Source organism: Stenella coeruleoalba, assembly GCF_951394435.1.
Source record: "Stenella coeruleoalba genome assembly, chromosome: 11".
Classification (NCBI taxonomy): domain Eukaryota; kingdom Metazoa; phylum Chordata; class Mammalia; order Artiodactyla; family Delphinidae; genus Stenella; species Stenella coeruleoalba.
In genome coordinates, this window is record NC_137157.1 from 94,626,095 (window position 1) to 94,648,070 (window position 21,976).

General features: G+C 47.8%; 1 protein-coding gene across 3 annotated transcripts; it reads right to left on the bottom strand.

Annotated features, from left to right (window-relative positions):
• Window positions 1-28: 28 nt before the first annotated feature.
• On the bottom strand, window positions 29-21,556 carry PHC1 (polyhomeotic homolog 1). Of its 3 annotated transcripts, XM_079938518.1 has the most exons (16): window positions 21,213-21,345; window positions 18,269-18,426; window positions 17,055-17,165; window positions 16,168-16,248; window positions 15,528-15,677; window positions 14,647-14,802; window positions 8,759-9,014; window positions 8,525-8,677; window positions 6,354-7,132; window positions 5,637-5,784; window positions 5,199-5,410; window positions 4,483-4,597; window positions 3,522-3,630; window positions 3,164-3,314; window positions 2,469-2,700; window positions 29-1,004 (listed from the first exon to the last, which is right to left on the bottom strand). In XM_079938518.1, the coding sequence occupies exons 2-16, from the start codon at window positions 18,380-18,382 to the stop codon at window positions 850-852; spliced, it is 2,922 nt and encodes a 973-aa protein (XP_079794644.1). In that variant the 5' UTR covers window positions 18,383-18,426; window positions 21,213-21,345; the 3' UTR covers window positions 29-849. The 3 variants fall into 3 exon arrangements, with proteins under 3 accessions (XP_079794644.1, XP_079794645.1, XP_079794643.1); XM_079938519.1 differs by having other exon boundaries at window positions 8,525-9,014; window positions 21,213-21,556; XM_079938517.1 differs by having other exon boundaries at window positions 8,525-9,014; window positions 14,647-14,778.
• Window positions 21,557-21,976: the final 420 nt, after the last annotated feature.

Here is a 21,976-nt window from a genome sequence, read left to right on the forward strand (position 1 = left end):
CAATTTTCATCCTTTTACTGAGGAGGAAAAAAAATATTTAATATTTTTGTTGTATAAGGTATAGCGCCTAAGGCAGGTACTTCTATTCCTGACCTCAGTCCCACGCGCTCCTGCTTTATAAAGCTATAGGACAGAGCAGAGTTGGAATGGAAAAGAAAGGTGGGGTAGGAGACAACAGATAAACTGGAAAGGAGCAGGGGGATGCGGAAAGAAAGACAACAGCCACATGTGTGCCCAAAACTTTTAGTCCCTGCAGCAAATCAGAATGATGCCAACCCAGTCTCTACCCTGGCTGGTGACCCTGCCGTGGATGCAGGAGAAAATATCCAATACTAAGGGAGTGACAACAAAACTCTGGGCCACAGCTACAGTCACACGATCCAGAGGGAAGAGGGAGTGCCAGATTTTGCTACTTGTGTCACACAAGCTAGAAAACCCTAGCTCCCCCACTGCTGAGGCACACCTACATTCCACCCATTTCCTTGCCTCACCATACTGTACATTCCTCCTCTAGGAGAATTCTGACCCTGGCTAGACACTCCGCTCCGGGATAAGGCCAAGCAGTCCTAGTTCTCTAGACTGCCTCTTTTATAAAGATTGGATTAGGGTAGGTGAGAATCGTAAAGATTTAAAAAATAAAGTAGAACCCAGAGAAATGTCAAAGCTGCCACCATGTAGCACCAGCGACCAATTCTTGCACTTGTCTTCCCTGTCTCAGTAATCCCCTCTACAGAAGACATACAGAATTGGAACAGCTCTGTCTTCCCTGTGAAGTCTCTGCTGGTACCAGGTTATAACCTGGACAGTGGGGAGTGTCTGCCTTAGGCTGGTTTGTGCAAGAGGGCCACCTTAGGTCTCCTTGAGGACGTTTATCTTGGCGCAGATCTTGAGGGCAGGGCCCAGCTTGATGTTCATGGCACTCATAAGATGTTCCTCTTTAAGTAATAAAAGGGCCTGTCCATCAATCTCCTGGGAACGAAACTCCTCTGCAATCTCTTGGCAGCCTAGAAGGAAATGATGGGAATATGTATGAGAAACTACACGGTAGCACCAAAGTACTTGTCCTAAATTCAGTAATACAGTGGCCTGACATGGCAAGCTTTGGAAGCAAAATGAAATCAGAGCAACTGGCTATTTATGAAAACAAAAAGAGCCAAGACATGGACTTCCCTGGTGGCACAGTGGTTAAGAATCCGCCTGCCAATGCAGGGGACGTGGGTCCGATCCCTGGTCCGGGAAGATCCCACATGCCGCAAAGCAACTAAGCCCGTGTGCCACAACTACTGAGCCTGCGCTCTAGAGCCCGCAAGCCACAACCACTGAGCCCACATGCTGCAACCGCTGAGGCCCACGCACCTAGAGCCCGTGCTCCACAACGAGAAGCCACCACAACGAGAAGGCCATGCACCGTAGCGAGGAGCGGCCCCTGCTTGCCACAACTAGAGAAAGCCCACGCGCAGCAATGAAGACCCAACGCAGCCGAAGTATTAACTATTTTTTTTTTTTAAAAAAGAGCCAAGATAAAACACCTAAGTTGTTCAACCAGAGAGATACCTTCATTCAGATAACCTGAGGGGGGCAAAGGGAGGGAGCAATATATATATGTTTTCTTTGACACTGGCAAGAAAATCAAAGTTAAGAGCCGTCTTGACATCTTTAAGGGCCCAGAATTCAAACAAAATACCAAGAAGGGTAGGATGGTTTTCCTGCTGGAGAAAGCCATCCCTTTGTCAAGAATAGCTTATCTGCCAATGCAGGGGACACGGGTTCGAGCCCTGGTCCGGGAAGATCCCACATGTCACGGAGCAACTAAGCCTGTGCGCCACAACTACTGAGCCTGCGCTCTAGAGCCCGTGTGCCACAACTACTCAGCCCGCGCACCTAGAGCAGCCCATGCTCCGCAACAAGAGAAGCCACTGCAATGAGAAGCCCGTGCACCGCAGTGAGGAGCGGCCCCCGCTCGCCGCAACTAGAGAAAGCCCGCACACAGCAACGAAGACCCAACACAGCCAAAAATTATAAATTAAATAAATAAATTTATTTTTAAAAAAAAAAGAATAACTTATAAATAATCCTGCCTTGAAGAGAGCAGGGCAACAATGGCCCATTATTTCCTAATCCCCTTCTCCGCTGAGAAAAGTCTTTTATCCATGGTGGGTATCCCAATTAATCACACATAAAAAAATACTTTAAAAATTATTGGTTAAGAATCATAGATGAAAATCAACTGTTGCAAAATTACGGACATAGCAGAGGACAGTCAACCCAGGAAAACTGGGAAACCAGGCTGTGGACAAAACCGGAATAAATACCAAGAGTAGAGCCTTCGTCATACCATACTTAAGCCTCTACTGCTTAAGTCCGTTACATTTCCAGTTACAAAAGCCCCTGTGGGATGACCTAAAGAAAACTGTAGGAAAATGAAGCAATATAGGTGACCTGGGTCCTGGTGGACAGGCCTGCAATACCTTGTAGAGAAGCAATAAACTCATACACCTCCTCTACGCTCCAACGGCTAGGATTACTGGACAGGAACACAGGGTTGATGCCATGTAATTCTGGTGTAGGCGGAGCTGTATTGGGGTTCCCCAGGTCACGTTCTCCATGCCCTGCTCGCACGGATAAAGGCCCAGGAGATGTTGGAGAGAGTGCTTCATCGTAACTGGAATTATCTGAACCCCGGCTAGAGTCCTCTTGACCCTACAGAAAAAAACGCAAAACAGGTCACAAGTAACAGTGTCATGAGGTTTCCCTCTCCTTTCCCCAGCCACCCTGGGTTTGGATTACTATCGGGCACAGAGGAAAAACTAATCTTAGCACAAGTGAAATAAGCTGTACTTCACGTGCAAATGCCCGAAGTCACCAGTCCGCTCTCGAGTGCCTTTCAAGTATGAACTGTATCCCTCTCTCGGTTCTCCCCTTCTACCAACGACTGCCCTAGATTTTCCCTCCTCAAACACGGCATAAGGATTAACAGACAGGCAACCAGTAAGGTGAGAAGAGACACAGGTCAGGATCTCTTGGAATTTGGAGTAAGGCAATCAACGCAAAACCGGAGTTCTGGTCTCATACTCATTTTAGCTGGGCAAAGGAACTGCCCCGTGCGGAAGAGGAAGGAAAAAGGCCCATTTCTGAGGTAGTGCGCCCCGCACCGGCAGCTCACCCGGTGACGCTTGCCCTGGATCTTGGCACGGGCGATGTCGGAGGAGCTGCGGCGGGGTCCGCGCCGACGAACGCGGGCATAGTTGGCTTCTTGAAACTCTTTCATTTTTTTCCTCTTCAGCCGGAATTGGTGGCTACAGCTCACATTATACCTACAGGTCGGGGCACGTACAGGAGGTCATGAGTGCTACCAGAGAGGACCGCCTTGCTCCCCTGCACTAAATGTGAACTGGGATTTTAAGGGCCGATTTGGGGAAGGGAATGAAAGCCGAGGAGACATTAACTATGAGCCTTGAGCAGATCCTAGGGAAGGGGTGTAAGGTTAGATGGAGGGGGGTGAGGCGGGGTGCCTACAGTACCTCTTTGCGCAAGTCATGGAGCAGAATCTCTTGGAGCCGCGAAACTGCTCTGCAGGGGCGTACTTCCCACAGTACTCGCACTTCAGGAGGTTCGCCTTCTTATCGAGCTCTGAAAACAAGGCAGCGCGGGAGGGCTGCATCGGTTTCTGCTGCCACTCAGGCCCCCATCAGGCCCAGCGCTGGACTCTAATTACTCTCAGGGTTCCCCCCAAAGACCTACTCAACCTAATTGAGAATCTCCCTAAAACAAAGTTCAAGATCCAGAACCGTAAAGAACTGTCCCTCAAGAACATCACAGTCTTCCTAACCTTAAGCCAGACGATTTCCACTTTAAATGACTAATATTATCCTGACTCATAATCTCAGATTTCAGACAAGACTGCATTTCTGAACAGGAGAGAGGAAAGGATTACTTAATGCCCGGAAAGACATAAGACCTCTCTCCCACAGAAGTTTCCAAAAGCAGGGGGGGAAATGTGAACAGGACTCCTTAACATGTAGTACAGAATCTAGAATAAGGAGAACTGGAAATTAAGATATAGCCTGTTTTTTGTTTGTTTTTTTTTTTTTTTTTGGCCGCACCCTGCAACATGCAGGATCTTAGTTCCCCAACCAGGGATCAAACCCGTGCCCCCTGCAGTGGAAGCGTGGCGTCCTAACCACTGAACGGCCAGGGAATTCCCAGAAACAGCCTATTTTAGATCGTCTTTTGAAAAATATATCCTCATAGTAAATAATTCAACAGATTACTAGCTTGATAAAATTCCCCTTAATTCTATCCTATGGAACAACTTTTGTGTGAGTCTACGTATTCTGTTATATGATGTGGCTTCTGGTTTCTCAGCGTGGATGGACTTCACGTAATTCCCACTTTAAATAGATAATTCCTATTTTACACTAAGTCCTCAAACACATCTCCATCAGCCTCCTTCCCCAGATGGGTCTCTAAATAAATACTTACCAGCAGATGGGCTGTCCCCACCTAAGGGGCCACCCGACTGATTCTCATTCAGCCCTGTCACGAGGCCAGTCTGCAGTGGCTTCTCAGACTCTTTCAGTAACTGAGAACAACCCACCTGTCCCAGAAAAAGGTTAGTTAAGTTAGCCTAATTCCTTTCTGCTTCCCTATAGCTTTCCCCACCATTTTTCACCACCATGTCTCTGCCCAGAGTTCTGAGTTAATGACCAAGTCCGATGCAGAGAAAACCATTTTCAATACAGCAATCAAAAGCCTCTAACTGGCTTTTTTCAGATAAGCCACTGGAGAACAGGTTCCTACCTGGGCTCCCTATTTTGTCCTTTTCCTTCCTAAATTGTAGGGAACATACTAGGAGTCAAGATACCTGTGTTCTAAGTCCTGGTTCTGCAACTCATGGTATCCAGGAAACTCTCTTAACTTCTCTACCACAATTTTCTTCACTATAAAACAACCTAATTTGTCTAACTAAACACGACAGCTTTAGAGGTCACTTTCTTCCTTTTCTTCTCCTCTTCCCAACATTTTCACTTTCTAGTCTACATATTCTTTCTTCTCTTCACTTCCTTCTTTACAACTAACCATACAAACAACAGAATTGAACCATTCGCTAATAATTAAATAGTTCTGAGCCTTTTGATTTCGTGGAGTTTGAAAAGACAACAATCAGACCAAGCCCCACCTTCTGGCCCTGCCCTCACCGGAAAAGGTTCTGCTCCTTCCTGGATAACGAAGCCTTCGATGATGTGGGTGAGAATCTGGGGCTTCACAATGGCCTGTGGGGGCTTGGAGTCACCCATCTGTCTGGACACCATGGCCAGCGTGGGAGGCGGTGCTGACGGGGCAGGAGCCAAGGCTACTACATCACTGCTCGGGGCACCAGCATTCACACTGGTCACTGGTTCAGCTTTGTCTGGAAAATAAACACAAGATTCAGGGACAGGCAGGGGATGACCTAGCTGATCCATCTATGAGCCAGGTCAGCCTGATCTTCCACAGTAATACATGTTCCCTTTTGATCATTCACCCTGGATTCCCCGTGTTTGGATCTACTCCACCAAGCCTACTGAGGCAGAGTGATCTTTCAGCTCACTCAGAACTTTCCTCTAATTTCTATGTACTCCAGCAGCACTACTCACCTCCAAGACCGCCCTTCTCCTCCATGGCCTTCGGGCTCTCTACTACCGGAGACGCCTTCGCAGGAAGCATTGAACTCAACGTGGAGATATCGTCTCTCTCCTCCTCTGACTCAGCCTTGCGTTTGACAGGCAATGTCTGAGGTTTGCCCTATAAAGTGAAGAACAGGAAAGAAAAGATTTATGAGTGAAGGGTAACAAGAAAACACAATTATTCCCATACTGTCAGAGAAAATTTTCTTAGTTCTAGATTCCCCAATTTGTATACTTCCCACAGTACAGTAAAATTTCTGGTCATTCCCAAGAAGTGTAACTTCTACATCAAGACAAAAAATACAACATTTTCTCCAGGTCCTCACGTAGACCTGGAGACCCTGGGTTCATCAACAGCCCAACCACTAACTGTTGTTTTTCTAAAAATCAATTTTGGTGGTTAAGGCTATATCTTGATATAACTTAGTACAGGTCCAAAAACACAGAATTTCAGCGGCAAATTTAGGAGTATGAACTTCAGGTATTATCTACACTAATGTCTCCCTCTTACAAAAGGAAGAAGTGCGTGCCAGGATCTTAACCTTCCATGAACATGTCTCTCTCTTACAAAAGAAGCAGTGATCAATACCAGTATCTTAACCTTCCTAACTCCTTATTCCCCTCCTAAATTAAACTCAGGTCCTCTCAAGGATGATAGTGCCCTCAAAGCCATCAGGCGTCACTCACCGGCAGGTGCACAGACTGCATGTAGAAGGCGGCAGGGACCTGGGCCACAACAGGCGAGGAGGCGGTAGCCGCCCCCTTCACCACATGTGCCGTCCCCTGCACAGGAGCCAGGGTCATCCCCGAAGCCAACGCGGGCGGGCCCTCCTGCAGCGCACCAGGGGCCTGGGATGAAGGTGGCGAAGAGGCCACGTGGGCCTGGCCAGGCTGCACTGTGCCTGTCATCCCCCGGGAAGCAGGCACGGCGGCTGCCAGCTGGGCCAGCCCCAAAGCCTGGGCCTGGGCTGTACCTGGCTGCCGGGTGCCTACGACTTGCACGGGGATGTGGGGCGGAGGTTGCTGGGTGGCTGACATCTTGGCAGCCCCCAGCTGAGGAGGCTTGACAGGGGCCACAGGTGGCTTGGACTGGATGGGGACGGGGGGCTTGGGGGCTGGGTCAGGAGGGAGCGACAAGGGCGAAGACTGCAGCATGGGCTGGACAACCAGAGTCTGGGCTGGCTGCTGGGACTGCGAAGGCGGGGCCTGCTGGGCAGGGGGGCCCTGCGGGGGCGGGGGGGCAGGGAGGGGCGCGGCCTGCTGCTGCTGCTGCTGCTGCTGCTGCTGCTGCTGCTGCTGGGCCAGCTGGAGGTGGGTGGCCGTGTGCAGCAGCTGCGCCTGGCGGTGCGGGAACTGCTGCTGGTGGTGGATGGCGATCTGCTGCTGGATCACCACCTGCTTCTGCTGCAGGTGGATCTGCTGCTGCTGCTGGATCAGGGAGTGGGGCTGGATCTGCGTGTAGGTGGCTGCGGGGACAGCCCCGAAGCGACAAAGAGGGAGGGGGGCAGAAAATCAGCAGTAGCCCCAGGAATGGGAAGCCAGAGCACCCTTCCGAGGCGGACCCAGATGGCGAATGGAAGGCGAGCCTGGAGGGGCCCGGGCGGCTGCTTGGCTCACACTCCTTCCTAGTCTGACGTTACCAACTACCCCAGTCTTAAAGGTTTCCAGGAGAGACCACTCTTGCTCGAGCAGTTAACAGTCCTCGGTAACTTCTTGCGTTTATCTGACTTTTACTTTTTTGCTCTACTTAAATTCTGTTACTTTGCACTCAGCAAGGACAACGGCGGGCCCATCCTCTCCACTATTAGACTCAGCTCCTCAAGCACTGAGGCCATGTTTCATTCATTTTTACATCCCTAGAACCCAGCCCAGGGCCTGACACATGAGAAACACTTAGCAGTCACTGAAATAATAAACGTCCACAGAGGTAAAGATACCAACATCTTCCCGTGAATGCCTCGGTCTCCAACATTTATCAGTTTGGGTCACCGCCTATGAGAAGATGTCTTACGAGTCAGCAGCTGCGAGCTCGGACTTTACCCAGTTTCCTCCACTGTAAACTAGAGTTGGGATCTCCCCGCTCCACACTCTACCAGAGCGTCCAGAGGATATATGTGAAATGAAAGCACTTCGGTAACAGAAGTGCTACAGTGTGTAAATACTAGGTATTAAACTGATAATTAACTGTTACATTTTGTGAATACATTATTCAAATATAGCAACAACTAAAGAACTAGAAACAAGGAAGGCAAAAATAAACATTGCCAAGTAAGGTGCACACATCTAACTCTATACACAGTCTGAAATCAAGAACTATTTGGCGTTATTATTTATTCTTTTTTATCCTTATCATTGATACAGATGATCACAAGTTGACTGTATTAAACCATGGCTCTATTTGCTCATCCTAAGTGCTCTAAGGCACCTATACAGCCTCTGCTCTACACTGGGCCAACTAACCAACATTAAACACATCCCTTATGCTAAACTGTAAGCTCCGTGAGCAGAGGAGTCTGTTTTTCAAAGGTGTGTCCCAGCACCTCCTAGAACATAGTAGGCAATTCAAAAAGAACCAAGTGAATGAAGGGTTCGAGTGAGTAAACTGAATAACTCAGGACCTAAGAAAGAGAGGACAAGGCAACTTGTAAACTGACTGCTGCCTGGTGGAAACAGACAAGATCCATCTCTGTTACCTGTCGTCCTGTCTCCCTGGACTAATATGATCAAGGTTGATGAGATTCTCTTTCCTTCCACTAGTCCGGGACCAAGACAAGCAGGAAAAATGGCAAAGATATGTACTCTGACGATTTCAAACAAGTCCCGAGAGAACAATGACATTATGAGAGGTGACAGCTTACCTGAGCTAATAAGGGTCTGGCTGGGAGCAGGTGTGGCTGTCCGTGTCAGGTTCATGCCCACGCTCTGCTGACCAGTCCCATCTGCTTCTGCCTTCTTGGCTGCTGCACTTTCTGCTTCTGTCTGGCTGCCCTGACTCACAGTCACTGCCTGGGCTGCAGGCAAGGGCTGCACCACTCCTGTGCCCTTCCTGGGACAGCTCCCACCACCACCCATTCCTGAGGAAGGCAACTGACCCAAGCCCCCAGGTGTCTGGCCACCTGGACCCATGGACCCTGGGATGCTATTCCCACTGCCTCCACCAGCTTGACTAAGGTTGAGGGACTGGCCTGAGGCCCCAGAGGAAGCCTGAGCCACAGCGAGGGCCTGGCTAGAGGCCTGGGAGAGGCTGGAGACAGGGGAGGCTCCAGGAGGAATGGCCTTCTGAGCAGAGCCTTGCATTTGGGGTCCTTGGGCTGAGGCCTGTTGGTTCCTGACTGCCAAGTTCTGCACCTGAAAGATAAGAAGCAAAAGACAGACTGAGAAAAGGGGAACAGGGGGCACTCAGGGTAAAGATTTCTGTGACTGATTCCGAAGCAGTGACGACAGCTACAGATATTCCACAGCCCCCCTCAACTCGTACCCCGTCCTATACAAACGTACACAGTGAAGGCCTTCCCAGGGAGGGACTCAAGTCATATTTGATTTTTCAGGCTCCTTCACTCACTATCAAATCCATCATCTAGTTTGGTTATTTTATTCCTTCAAAATGTCTCCGATTTTCCCTTTCCTCTCCATTCATTCATTCAACATCTACAAAACATCTACTATGCTTCAGGTACCACACTGGATACTGGGAATGCAGAGATGAAAGACACGAGCCCCTGCTTTTAATGAGTACTTTCTACTAAAAAAGACAAGAAAACCAAATTACACTATGCACAGATAGGCACACAGTGCTACACGAGCACAGAGAGGAGATTAACTCAGACTAGGGAGATTAGCGAAGACGTCCTAAAACAGGTGATGTCTGAGCTGAGAACCAACAGGTAATAGTGAAGGCAGGGGTTTGAAGACATAGGTGACAACACTGCAAGACCACTGAGCCAAGAAAGAGCACAGCATTTTTGGAAATTATAAATACTTCATTATGTTTGGGGTGAACTAGAGGAAATGGCAAGAAATGAAGCTAGGAAGGTAGGTTGAGGCTAGAAAGAGACAGATCTCGAAGGGCCTGGTGTGTTAAAATAAAGAGAGCCTGAACTTTACTTTGGAAACAAAGTTTCTCCATCTTCTTTGTTGTTATATTCCCAGCACCTAGCACAGTGCCTGACAGATAGTAAGTGCTCCAAGGTATGAACAGAGAGAAGGAATGATGAGCACTTAATGGATTACAGGAAGCCACTGAAGAATATGCATCAGAATCATCGTGATCAAATCTATAGTCGAAACTATTCTTTTAAACACTGCTGATGAAAGTATAAATCAGTACAACCACTTTGGAAAACAGTTTGGCATCATATCCTAAAGGTGACTATTCACACACACTCTAATAACCCAGGAATCCCATAAGAGAAATGCTCGCCATATACAATGGGTGGCTTGTGTTAAGAATGGTCACAGCAGCACTAGTCATGATAATAAAAGCCTGGAAACCAACTGAATGGCCATAATCAGAAGAGAAGATGAATTAAGATGTGTAGTATATTTACACGATGGAATATTACATAGAAATCAAAATGAATAAAGTACAATGACATACAACAATACAGACGGATTTTGACAATAAGCTATTAAGAAATCATTCCCAAAAAGACTACACACAAGTACCTTATAAATTTAAATATAAATTAGACATATGTGTGTGTGTGTGTGTATATATATATATGAATGATATGGTATCTGGAATTTGCTTCTGAATAATCCACAGGTGAAGGGAAGGGGGTCTGGAGAGATTGGCCACATGTTTATAAATGCTGACGCTGGATGGTTAAGTACATGGAGATTCATATTTCTTTATATTTTTGTTTATGTCTGAAATGTTCCATAATAAAAGTACATTTTAGAAATATACGTAAAGGCAATAAAACTATATAAAAAGGGACACAGGGAAGGATGAACCTAGGAATCATGGGTAAGGGGAGGCAGTGGATGGAACTGGGGATGGCTTATTACATGATTAAAACTTACTGAGTAAATATTTTTAAAAAGTAGACCATTGATGAGAGGAGGCCATGAGCCAAGGATTATGATTTATCAAATTCTGTACACCAGAGGTACAATTAAAAATAATGTTAGTAACAACATATATCTCCTTATTAAAAAACTTATTCTGTTAGTAATGTGGGAGAGGATTAGAAGTAGATATGGCTGAAGTCAAGAGACCAATTAGGAAACTAGTACAGTAATTCAGGCGAAAAACAAAAAGAACCCGAATTCAGACAACAGTAATGAAGAAGAAGAGGCAATAGCTTCTGAGAGAGATTTACAAGAATCATCAGGATTCGCTGCTGGGGCACTTATATACTTCTTACCTTTTCTAACCGGCTTCCTTTCCATAATGGCTATTTAAAACTTTCCTCCTCTCCTTGTACCTCAGAACCACTTCCTCTTTCCCCTGTCACTGTTCACTCCAGCAGAGACAATAAAACCACTAGATGTGCGCGATGCTTCAGCAGTTCCACCAAACCTGCCCCTGCACCTGCCCCCGTCACTTACCACCCCCTCTCCCTCTCCTTCCTCCTCGCCAAGGGCCATCCTTCTCCAGGCTGAGGGTCCCATCCCCTCCTCCTGCTTCAACCTCTCCTCTACTGGCTCCCTGCCATCACCAAGCGGAACCCCATTCCCAAGCCCAGCTTCACCCTCCTCTCCTGTTCTTGCTAATCTCTTAATAATTGTTTACAACCACCACACCGACTCCCACCACCCAGTCATTCCTCAAGTCACACCACTCCTCTGGCTTCAGCCCCCGACTCCCCTGGAAGGGCTCTCCACCCACAGACCTAAGTCCAGCTCTCCCGCCCTCTCCACTGAACTGGACAGAGGACCCCCTCCACTTTCATAACATTCGGCTCCCTTGTCTTCGTGACCCTGCACAATCCAGATCTTGTCTGTCACTCTTGCCTCCTCCCCTCTGCCAGCCCACCACCCTCTACTCCACCTGGAGCTGCTCTATTTTCTAAGGGCTCATTCTAAACCTCGGGGCTCCAGTTTGAAGGATTTTCTCTTCTCGATCCGTACCAGCTCCCCAAGCGGTTTCCGGTGCTTGACTTCTCTTATTATCTCCACGCACACTACTCCTGTCTGTTCATCTCCAACTCAGTCAGACTTCTCCGAGCTGAGCACTGTGTACATCAGACTGCTGACCCGAGACCTCCTCGTGGGCGGTTCACAAGCACTGCTAGGTCGGCACATCCTCAAGTGAACTTCACCCTGCGTCCACTTCCCGGCATTCTTCATCGCATTCACAGCGCTCCTGGCCCCTCAGGCCATGTCAGATCCCAGCTCTGGCACCTCCCCCCACTCCCCCATCCACTGGGTCAGGCCTCCCTTTCCAATGATCTTCGAAGTTTTTCTCCAATCTACTCATTTCTGTCCATCTACATTGCTACCACCTAATCCAAACGTCTTCCCCCTAAACTCTTACAACACTGTTTTCCTCCCTATATTCACACTCACACCATTTCCATTTATCCTCCAGAGGAGCCAACATAGTCCTTAAACTAAAAAAAAAATTTTTTAAACCCTCAAGTCTCCAAGTCACTGCCATTTCCCACTGGCCTTCACACAGAGCCCCCAATCCTACACACAGTCCCCAAGGCCCTGCAAGATTAGTTTCCCCCACCTCCCCAGTGCCATCTCCATCCCCCAGCGCCAGGCTCCAGGAACACGGGTCTTCTTTTAGTGACTCAAATATACAAAGTCCCTTCCCTCCTCAGGTCTCTGGACATGGGGGGGGCCCTGCCTTCACTCTCATTCCATGTCTTCCCCTGACTAACTTCTACAGGCCCCCATTTAACTGCCATCTCCTCGGGAACGCCTTCTTGACTTCTACCCCCATCCCAAGGCTAAATTAAGTCCCTTTCTATGTTTTCAGAGCACTCTGTACTTTTTTTTTTAATATAAATTTATTTATTTATTTTTGGCTGCATTGGGTCTTCGTTGCTGCGTGCAGGCTTTCTCTAGCTGCGGTGACAGGGGGCTACTCTTCGTTGCGGTACGAGGGCTTCTCGTTGCGGTGGCTTCTCTTGCTGTGGAGCACGGGCTCTAGGCAGGCGGGCTTCAGTAGTTGCAGCACATGGGCTCAGTAGTCGTGGCTCGTGGGCTCTAGAGAGCAGGCTCAGTAGTTGTGGCGCACGGGCTTAGTTGCTCCGCGGCATGTGGGATCTTCCTGGACCAGGGCTCGAACCTGTGTCCCCTGCATTGGCAGGCGGATTCTTAACCACTGCACCACCAGGGAAGTCCCAGCACACTGTACTTTCTAATGAAGCAATCACTAAACTATTCAGGTGATTATCTGTTCAATGTGCTTTGATGATGTGTCATCTCCATCAGTCCAGTGATCATGACCTTGGACATTCAAGGCCAAGGAACGTCTGATATCTGATCGTAATGAGGGCTAAACTCTTAAAAACACTCACTATGCTGTGTCCAGGCACTCTTCAAACGCTTACACACATCAACTCCCTTGGGCCTCACAACACACTCTGAGGTAAGTATTTTATAACAGCTATTTAATAGATGAAGAAATTGTGGCTAAAAATGTTAGGCCATTTGCAGGGGTCACACTAAGTCATGGAGTTGGAATCTGACCCAAACATCAGATTCCCACTTTCAACCACTGCTCTGTCCGTCCACACACTGTGACACACAAATATCTGATGAATAAATAGATGGATAAATGGAAGAATTGCTATGGAAGCAGGCTCCACCTCATCCTCTGATTCCACAGTTATCACTGTAGTCTAAACCAAAGGCCTTACCTTGTAACTAAATGACCTCAGCAGTTTCTTAGCAGGTCCCCTCACTTCTCTTTCTTCTCCAGGCACGTGTTCCTAAATGATTCTTTCTCAAGGAGTTTCCTGACCCTATCAATCTGCCTTTCAAGCCAGCAGTGCCACTGCTACCTGTGAAGTTACCTGGCTTTCAGACTTCTCCCTAACAACGACCTTTCCAGCCACACGCCTGCTGTCTCCACTTTATTCACTCATCCCCAAATCATCTTCACGTACGTGAGATAGGCCTTTACACATACTGTTCTCTCTCCAGTGTTCTTCTTACCCCAAATCAAATCCTACCCGTCCTTTAAGAATCTGTTCATGTTCCTAAAAGTCACTGAAAAGAAATGCAGGCAACTCTTCCCTAAACTGCTGCATCACTCAAAGTTGGTACTGTTTACTTTTGCACTTCTTTCTTCTCTAAGCTCTTTGAAGACTTGACTCATTTTTCAATCCCCCAGTTTCTAGTATATACCTGAGCACATCAAAAGAGAGAGCGCAATATTTACTTGCTGACTGATAAACTAAAAGAATGAAACGAGTACTATGAGATCCCAGTTTGTATCCCACCCGTAAGAAGCTAAAACATTCAGGCTCTCTATATATGTATACACACACACACACACACACACACACACACACACTGGAGATAAGGCATGGGAAGCAGTGGTGAGGAAGACTTTACTGCGAACACAGTGAGCGGAAACAGACTGCTGAAGGTTGAGAGCTACAGTGACTCATAAAGACAAGGAATCAAGTGTTTTGCCAGTAACTCAGCCAGGTCAGCTTCACGTGTGTCTAACTAGAATTCCCTCAACCATCCCTTATCTTACAGAGACAGTACTGCAAGAAGAGAGAACTAAGACTTCCTGAATGAAACTGAGCCATGGAGGGCTAAAAGAAGGGTAAGGACATATGTGCTGTATTAAGAATAAGGCTTCCCACATCCACAGGACTGTTTTCAGTCAAGTCTACTTCCCTTCCTAACTCAAAGAACTAAAAAGGTGTAAGGTATTCAAGTTCTACAGAAATTTTTTTTAAAAAGGATTCTGAAAAGTGGTAATGGGGTGGAAGGGTGGGCCCTGGTCCGAGGCCATTCCCTTCACCCTCCCCAGCGTCAGTCCACAGGTCAAGTGGTCGCCACTGACCTGATCGGCATCTGCGTGAACTCCCGGAGGCTGAGCAGATGGCGCCTCCTGCTGGACCGCGGCCACCGCCCCGTTGGGCATCAGGATGAGCTGGGAGGCTAGAGGCACATTCCGGCCCAGGGTCCGGTTTACCTGCAACAGGTTTCCCAGCTGTGGCTGGCAAGGAGGAGGAAGAGGACGAGCAGAGGGAAGAGAGCAAGAGGAAGAGAAGAGAGACAGAAGAGACGGAAGGGAGGGACCACAAGACAAAATAAACAGAAGATACGAAACAGCTAAGCCCTGCCCCTTTCCACACCAACCCAGGAGACCCTTATTTTCCATGTGCGATGAAGCATCCGAAGAAAACCTAGAACGTGTATAAAACTATACACTGATAACAAAGAATCAAACGTCAAAGAAGTTGAGACAATGAGGATTGTGGAGCAAGTGTCTATATATAGTAAGCAGACAGGCCAAGACATAACACTTAGGATTCGTGTACTTGAGTCATAGGTTTAAAGATTAAACTATTATCTGACGCAAATTTCTCAAATACTAAGGTGAACATCTTCTAACTTAGGATCTCAATAATCTGCAGGCTACCTGTAAACACTAAGCATCACTTCTAGAGGTTAAGTAAGGCAGAAGAAGCAGATCAGCTTGTCTTAAAACATCTGGGTAACCATGATTAAATAAAACAGCTTTCACTCTGGGCATTCCCTGGTGGTCAGTGGTTAGGACCCGGCGCTTTTACTACTGTGGGCCCGGGTTCAATCCCTAGTCGAGGAGCTAACATCCCATAAGCTGCGTGGTATGGCCAAAAAAATAAAAAATAGCTTTCACTCAATAAGACACAGGACATTTATGCCCCTGGGGCAACAGCGACTGTGGCTTTCGCTTACCCGTAGATACATCTGGGCCTGGGACTGGTTGAGGGGTGGGGAGGTGGTGTTCCCCAGTAGCACAGATTGGGTCAAAGTGGTAGCACTGGGAGAGCTCACACTCTGGGATCGGCTGATGAGCTGGGCGGCCGACGTGGTGGCCAGATTGATCTGTGTGGTACAGAAAGGAACCAGGACTCAGGATTGGGGAGAGGTAAAAGGAAATATACACGACTGACAAATTCAGAGTGATGCGGTCAAGAACAGAGTATCTCACTTTCACAGAGTCAGGAGGAAATGAATAATACCTTGCTATCCATTACTGTCATCCGGCTACTGGAGGGTATCACCAAACCAGTCCCTAACCACCAGTGTAACAGTTGAGAAGGCAAAGGAACGAAACGGAACCGACCTTACTTCTCATTCAAGGCTTTGCTACCGCCTACGCAGGATTTTCCTCCTCCTTTCTTAGATCTCCTCGTTAAGACTCCTATACAGATCCAAGCTGGTTACTTTCCATTTTACTAATATTCTCTACGTAAGGGCAGTAAATACCATTGACGGCTCAATAAACACTCTCAGACCAGCAGCACAAAGTAGTTTAACCCAGAGACAAAGACCCAGAGAGGAAAGCCCCTCGGAGGGGAGGGGCAGTACTCACGGAGGCCTGGGTGGTGGTGGTCTGCTGCTGGGCAGGGCTGGTGTTTGGGGAGCTGGCCTGCCGACTGGCAGCAATCGTGGCCTGTTAGAGGGGAAAGAAGACAAGAAAGAGCAGAGACAATGAAGGAAAAGGCTCTGAATCTGCCAGTAATAGATCACAGGCACAAAATATAATAGAGATCTCAGGTAAGAACTGAGAGCCTCTACTATGGAGCAAGGACCAGTGTCTTCACGATCCCAATTACCCTCATGTTGTCACATATGCTAACCCAATAACTCCCACATACCCAGCCGGGGCAGGCAGGCAACCCACTCTCTTCCTCCCACTTTCTTTTAGCTGCAAGAAACTTTGGTCAGGTGACGTCATGAGTCACTGCTAAGTCCAACCCAGTGCTGCCCAATCAATACAAATATAATACGAGCCACATATATAATCTAGTATGAACATTTCTCGAAAAGTGAAGAGAAACAGGAGAAGTAAACTTTAATAATTTACTTTATTCAAGCTGATCTATCTCATTTCAACATGTAACCAACATAAACAAACTACTGAAATTTTTTTTTCACACTAAGTCTCTGAAATCCAAAATCTTTTCGCACACCTCCGTTTGCACTAGCTGTATTTTAAGTGCTCAATAGCTACCTGTGGCTAACGGCTACCATACTGGACGGTACAGGTCTAGCACAAAGCCATGCTACCTCTAAAAGGTAGTTTCCCCACAGTTCTTACTGACAGCCCAGACACTAAGGTCCCTTCAGCCTCCTGCAGGAGGACAGGAGGCAGAGGAGACTGTTTCCAGCCTGGCTCAGCGGAGAAGGTAGCGTGCCCCGACCCACCTGTAGTGCCTGTTCCCTCCCTCCTGGGCCAGCTAGCTGCTGACCTCTCACCTGCTGGACGGCAGCCAGGCTGTGCAGCTGGGCATTGCTGAGCTGCTGCTGGAGCATGAACTGGTGGAAATACTGAGCCGCGTTGGGCTGACGCTGCAGTGCCTGCAGAGCCTAGGAAGAAAGAGCGGGGATCAATCCACTTAGAATGAATCACTCCTGGGACTTGCCTGGCGGTCCAGTGGTTAAGATTCCTTGCTCCCAATGCAGGGGCACGGGTTCGATCCCTCGTCGGGGAACTAACATCCCGCAAGCCGCATGGCGTGGCCAGGAAAAAAAGAAGAATCACTCCTAACTCCTATTCTATGGAAATCACTGTGATCCTCTGAAAGGGACATGTGGGAAGGAGGGAAACAAAGGAAGATGGGTATCTGGTTAAACTGTCAACATCTGATTTGTCCATTTTTATATCAGAACCAGTAAGTCCTTAAAAAGTAGACAAGCAGTTAATTCTGCTGTGCTCTATTCTTGAAAAGTAAAGCAGTGTAACTCACATGAACTCTTATTTCCCAAAAGGAATCTGTTAATATACGATATAACAAAGAATTAGGACTAAACTGGTTTGAAAATAAATGGGATGTTGATTAATGTAAAGAGAAGAAGAAAATAAAAGACCATATTCTAGGGATACAATAAAGGTGACAGAATCCTAAGGGGTTGGATACAATGAAAAATAGAGTAAACGGTCACTTATGAAAGACTGTATCAGGTAAAATTTTCAAGTAACTGGCATTTTCAAACACCTACAGCATAATACTAATGGGTGTTTATCAAGATGATACTGGTAATTCAGTTTTAACATTAACTTCAGGATACTACTGTATTCTTTTTAATAATTAGGACCAGTCTTAGGATATGCATAGTTATTCTAGTAGCTAAAATATTTTAAGTAAAAGTTCTTAACTTCCATTACTCAGGATGATTTTCAAGAAAGACCAAAAATTAAAAACCTGACAATCCATAAAGAGAAATGGTTAGTTAGAATCTAGCAACATGAACTGAATGGCATAAAAACCTTAAAGACTGAATCTCATTCTGCCTCCTTGCTCAAACTGTTGTGAACTCCTAAGATTCTCAGAACTGGAAGGGACCTTAGTTGTCACCTAATCCAACTCCCCGCGTTTGCTGGAAAGGAACCAAGGGCAATTATCTTCCTGCATCCTTGCCCACCCCAAGCCAATGCTCACAGATCACAGCCCCTCAGAGCTAAGCCTCACCTGCACTGCTTGCCGTTCGTACAGTGACATCTGAGCTATCTGGGGCCGAGAGCTGCCCCCAGAGCCGGAGCTCCCATTGGTGGAGTTGGAGCTCTGCTCACTCTCAGTCTCCATGATGGAGGTCCAGGGAGCCCGAGGCTGGCGCTCCGACTCGAGACCTAGATGGAAGCAGCAAAGGATCCAAATTTACACCCGATCTCAAACTACTATTTCATGTCATTATTCAAGTTATCTAAGAACCTTCCTCTTCTTCCATAAACCATGATTTCTCCAGTTTAATAACTACCAGATCTTCAATATACTCTTATAACCATAACTTCCCCACACCACCTTTTAAAGCTAAGCAGTGTCTCAAAATAAACAACTTTTACCTATTCCCTCATGCCCTTAAATATAAAATGGCCAGAATGTAAGGCGGTTCCTCCTAATAGTAAGGCCACCTTATATCCCCATAACACTTTTAAATAGTTTAAAATCGTCCCATTTAAAATTTACTGTTATCTCATCTCTCTCCGCATGTGCAACACCATTATCAGCATTATCTTATTAACAATGGTCACCATTTACTGAGAAGCCACTAGGTGCCTCCTCTCACTGGGCTAGGCTCTTCAGCTCCATTATCTCTCAGTGCTTTACAGTAAATATAATTATCCCCACTTTACAATTGTGGAAATGAGGTTTTCTGAAGTTAAAGTTGTCCTAGTTAAGTATCAAATCTTTACACTAGGACATGCTTCTTCAAACCAAAAACAATCTATGATTAAGGCAGTGTCACTCACTTTGAGTACTCACTGTCATCATTTTATGGAGGAGGGGCTTAAGATACAGATACCAATACATTGAATGCATCATAGAAAGGCATAAAACTAGGAGACAGAAGAACTAGCCTACAGCCCATATCGCCCGAAGAGCTGCCTGGTTCCCACTCAGGCTACTTGTAACACCTTGGACATGTCACTTTCCCTTCTTATAACCTCAGTTTCCCTGTTTGCAAGGAAGGCTTCACAAATAAGTATAATACATCATTTTAACAAATGACTTACAGGTATTAAACACAGTAAAGACAACAATGAAAATCTTCAAGAAAATAAGATTCAACTTTTGAGTCCACTAAAGTAGTCAGAATTTACCCTCTGGGGTCTACACTAAAATTTGCAAAAAGACATGAAAACATTGCTAAGAACCAAGCAAAGAGACAGATGAGAAGTAGGAAGAAACATGCCTTTGAAGCAGCACTAAATGACAATAAGGTTTTTTTGTTCATTCTTTTTTTTCCCCTTTTCTGTTAAACCTAAATACTATATTGTCTACTTTTGAGGCGTGGAGCCGCTATAAATATCGGATCAGCACAGCACAATTTGGTTTTGGAATGTAAACATCAAACCAGAATTTCTGCTAAGGGGTGTCGACAGTTTTATTAGGGTGGATCTATTTTAATGACTGCATTCAAAACAAACAAAGTAAACAAAATCAAAACGCTTGGGCTTGGAAATAAAGTTGGGGAGATTTTTTATGATTCCATTCCCAGTATCATCTGATTGCATCGTTATTCCCCAAGAATTCAGTTGCACAGGAATAGCAAATGTTACTGCAAACACGGATATAACCCAAGAAGTACACAGAAGAAATCATACTGGCTTCAAGTCTAGCCTATCTTCTCCCCACATCTTTTGCCAAAATATTAAAGCACTAAACAGATACAGACCCATGAATCCTCATTATCAGCATGTGAAGAAAAAAAGTGGGTAAGGGTTAGAGGCAGCACGGCACAGCTGTATAGATCACCGGACTTAGTTCACTGGACTCAGAGACAGGAGGAGACCCTGGAGGGGACATTAATTCCCTTCATGGGTGAAAATGCTAATAAAACGTACGATCCCTCATCTCCCCCCAAAATGGAAGTCTTATTAATTTTTCAGAGTGAGAAACAGAAAAGAGGTGGAAAGGGACCAGCTTAAAGTTTTTAATAAAATCAGGAGAAACTGTCATCAAAACCAGGATTCCTGGATCCCAGGCACATAAATCTATTCATTAATGATCAGTGTTGGGACTGTAAAATTAAATACAGAAAGTGAAGATAACAAAAAGTTTGGGAAGCACAGTGAATTTAAATTTTCAGAATTTAACTGGAAGAGAAGCTGACCCATAGAGGTCCCCAAAGTAACTAAACCACGGTCATCCTGAAAGGCAGCATTTGGGCGTGTGTGGTTGGGTTGGAGCAGACCTTTGGCAAGGAGCTGGAAGAGGATATTGAAGTGGACCTGGTACTCGGCCTACCGAGCCAAGAGTTGGAGGAAATCAATTTCCCCAAGCACGAAACTGTCTCGTAGGAAGGATGGGGCATAGCAAGGGGGGCGGGAGGAGGGGGGTGGTTCGGGGAAGGCTGTGCCAAAGAAATGGAAGCCATGTGAAGAAGAGGGAGAGGAGACGCCCCAGGGGTCCTTGTTGTACCTAGAACCTGGATGAGAACGACGTTCGCAAGAGGGATCAATCACACCGCGGGACGGGGGTCGACTGAGCGGTGCCAGCAGTGAACCGACCCAAGTGAGCGGAGAAATGTGCTTACTGAGAGCGGGGAGACAGACAGAAGTCGAGGAACTGGAAGCTGAGGAACCCAGCGGACCAGAAAAAGCAGGGAGATAACTAGACAGCATGCTTGGATGGGAAAGCCAAAGTCAGAGACGGGAAAATGAATGAGAGAATGAGCGGTCAGAAGCAACTAGGGTGACGGACGGACAGCAGTGAGCACAGCGAAATGAACAGAAGAGCGGGAGGCTGGACAGGCAGAGGGAAGGACCGCAGAGCGAGCGCCAGAGGTAGGCAGGGAAAGACGCCGGGGGAGGTACCTGGGGCGTTCCACAGCCCGAGGTGGCGGAAGAAACATCCCCGCGCAGCCAAGCCCCCGGAGGTCCTGCCCCTGCCCGGCCCGCGGCCGCCCGCTTACCTCCGCGCCTGGCTCTGCACCCGAGCGCTCTCGGGGGGGCGTCCACCTCACGTGCCGGGGTCCCCCGGCGCCGGGCTGGGCGGGGGGCTCGCTCGGCCTCCGCGGCGGGCTCCCCTCGCCTCCTCCCCTTCCTGGAGGGGCGGGGGCGCCGAGAGCGGGGTGGGAGGCGCCCGGCGCGGCCGCGGCTCCCCGCCCCTCCCGCCGCTCCGGGTGCGGGCCGGCCGCGGCTCCGCCAGGCCTTCGGGGCTCGCTCGGGGCCTGTCACTTCCTGCCGGGCCGAGAGGGTGGGGGCTGCAGGCCGGGGGCTGCGGGCCGGGCTGGAGGAGGGGGCTGGCGGGGAGGTGCTTCCGGGGCAGCCGGACCCCTCCCCCGTCCCTCCCCCTCCCCTCGGCGCCCTCCCCCCTCCCTCCCGCGAGTCCCTCGTTTCCTGCCGGCGCCCGTTGCCATGACGACGCTGCTGCCAGGCCTCCGCGCTTAGGCCCCGGGGTTTTTTGTGTGTTTTTTCCCCTCTCTCGCTCTTTCTCCTCTTTTTTCCCCTTCTTTCTCTCCGAGTTCTGCTCGCCGGTGGGAGGGACGAAACGGAGAAAGTGCTGGCCTCTAGCGGGGAACTCACCTCTCACAGAGAGGGAGAGGGAGATGGGAGAAGGGAGGGAAGTGACGTGGAAAAGGGGAAAAAAGAAGGTATTTTTCTGGAGCTTCTGGGAATAAGGGATAGAAAGAAAGGATCAAAGAGACCAACAGGCTGAGCGGGAGAAAACCAAGCA

Bases quoted from the DNA above. Each gene is read 5' to 3' on its own strand.
- PHC1 (XM_079938519.1), bottom strand. From the start codon at position 18,382: ATGGAGACTGAGAGTGAGCAGAGCTCCAACTCCACCAATGGGAGCTCC. The intron at 5,411-5,636 runs GTGAGTAGTGCT...TTTATTTTCCAG, and splicing joins GGAGAAGGGCGGTCTTGGAG to ACAAAGCTGAACCAGTGACC. The intron at 3,315-3,521 runs GTACTGTAGGCA...CCCGACCTGTAG, and splicing joins TCCATGACTTGCGCAAAGAG to GTATAATGTGAGCTGTAGCC.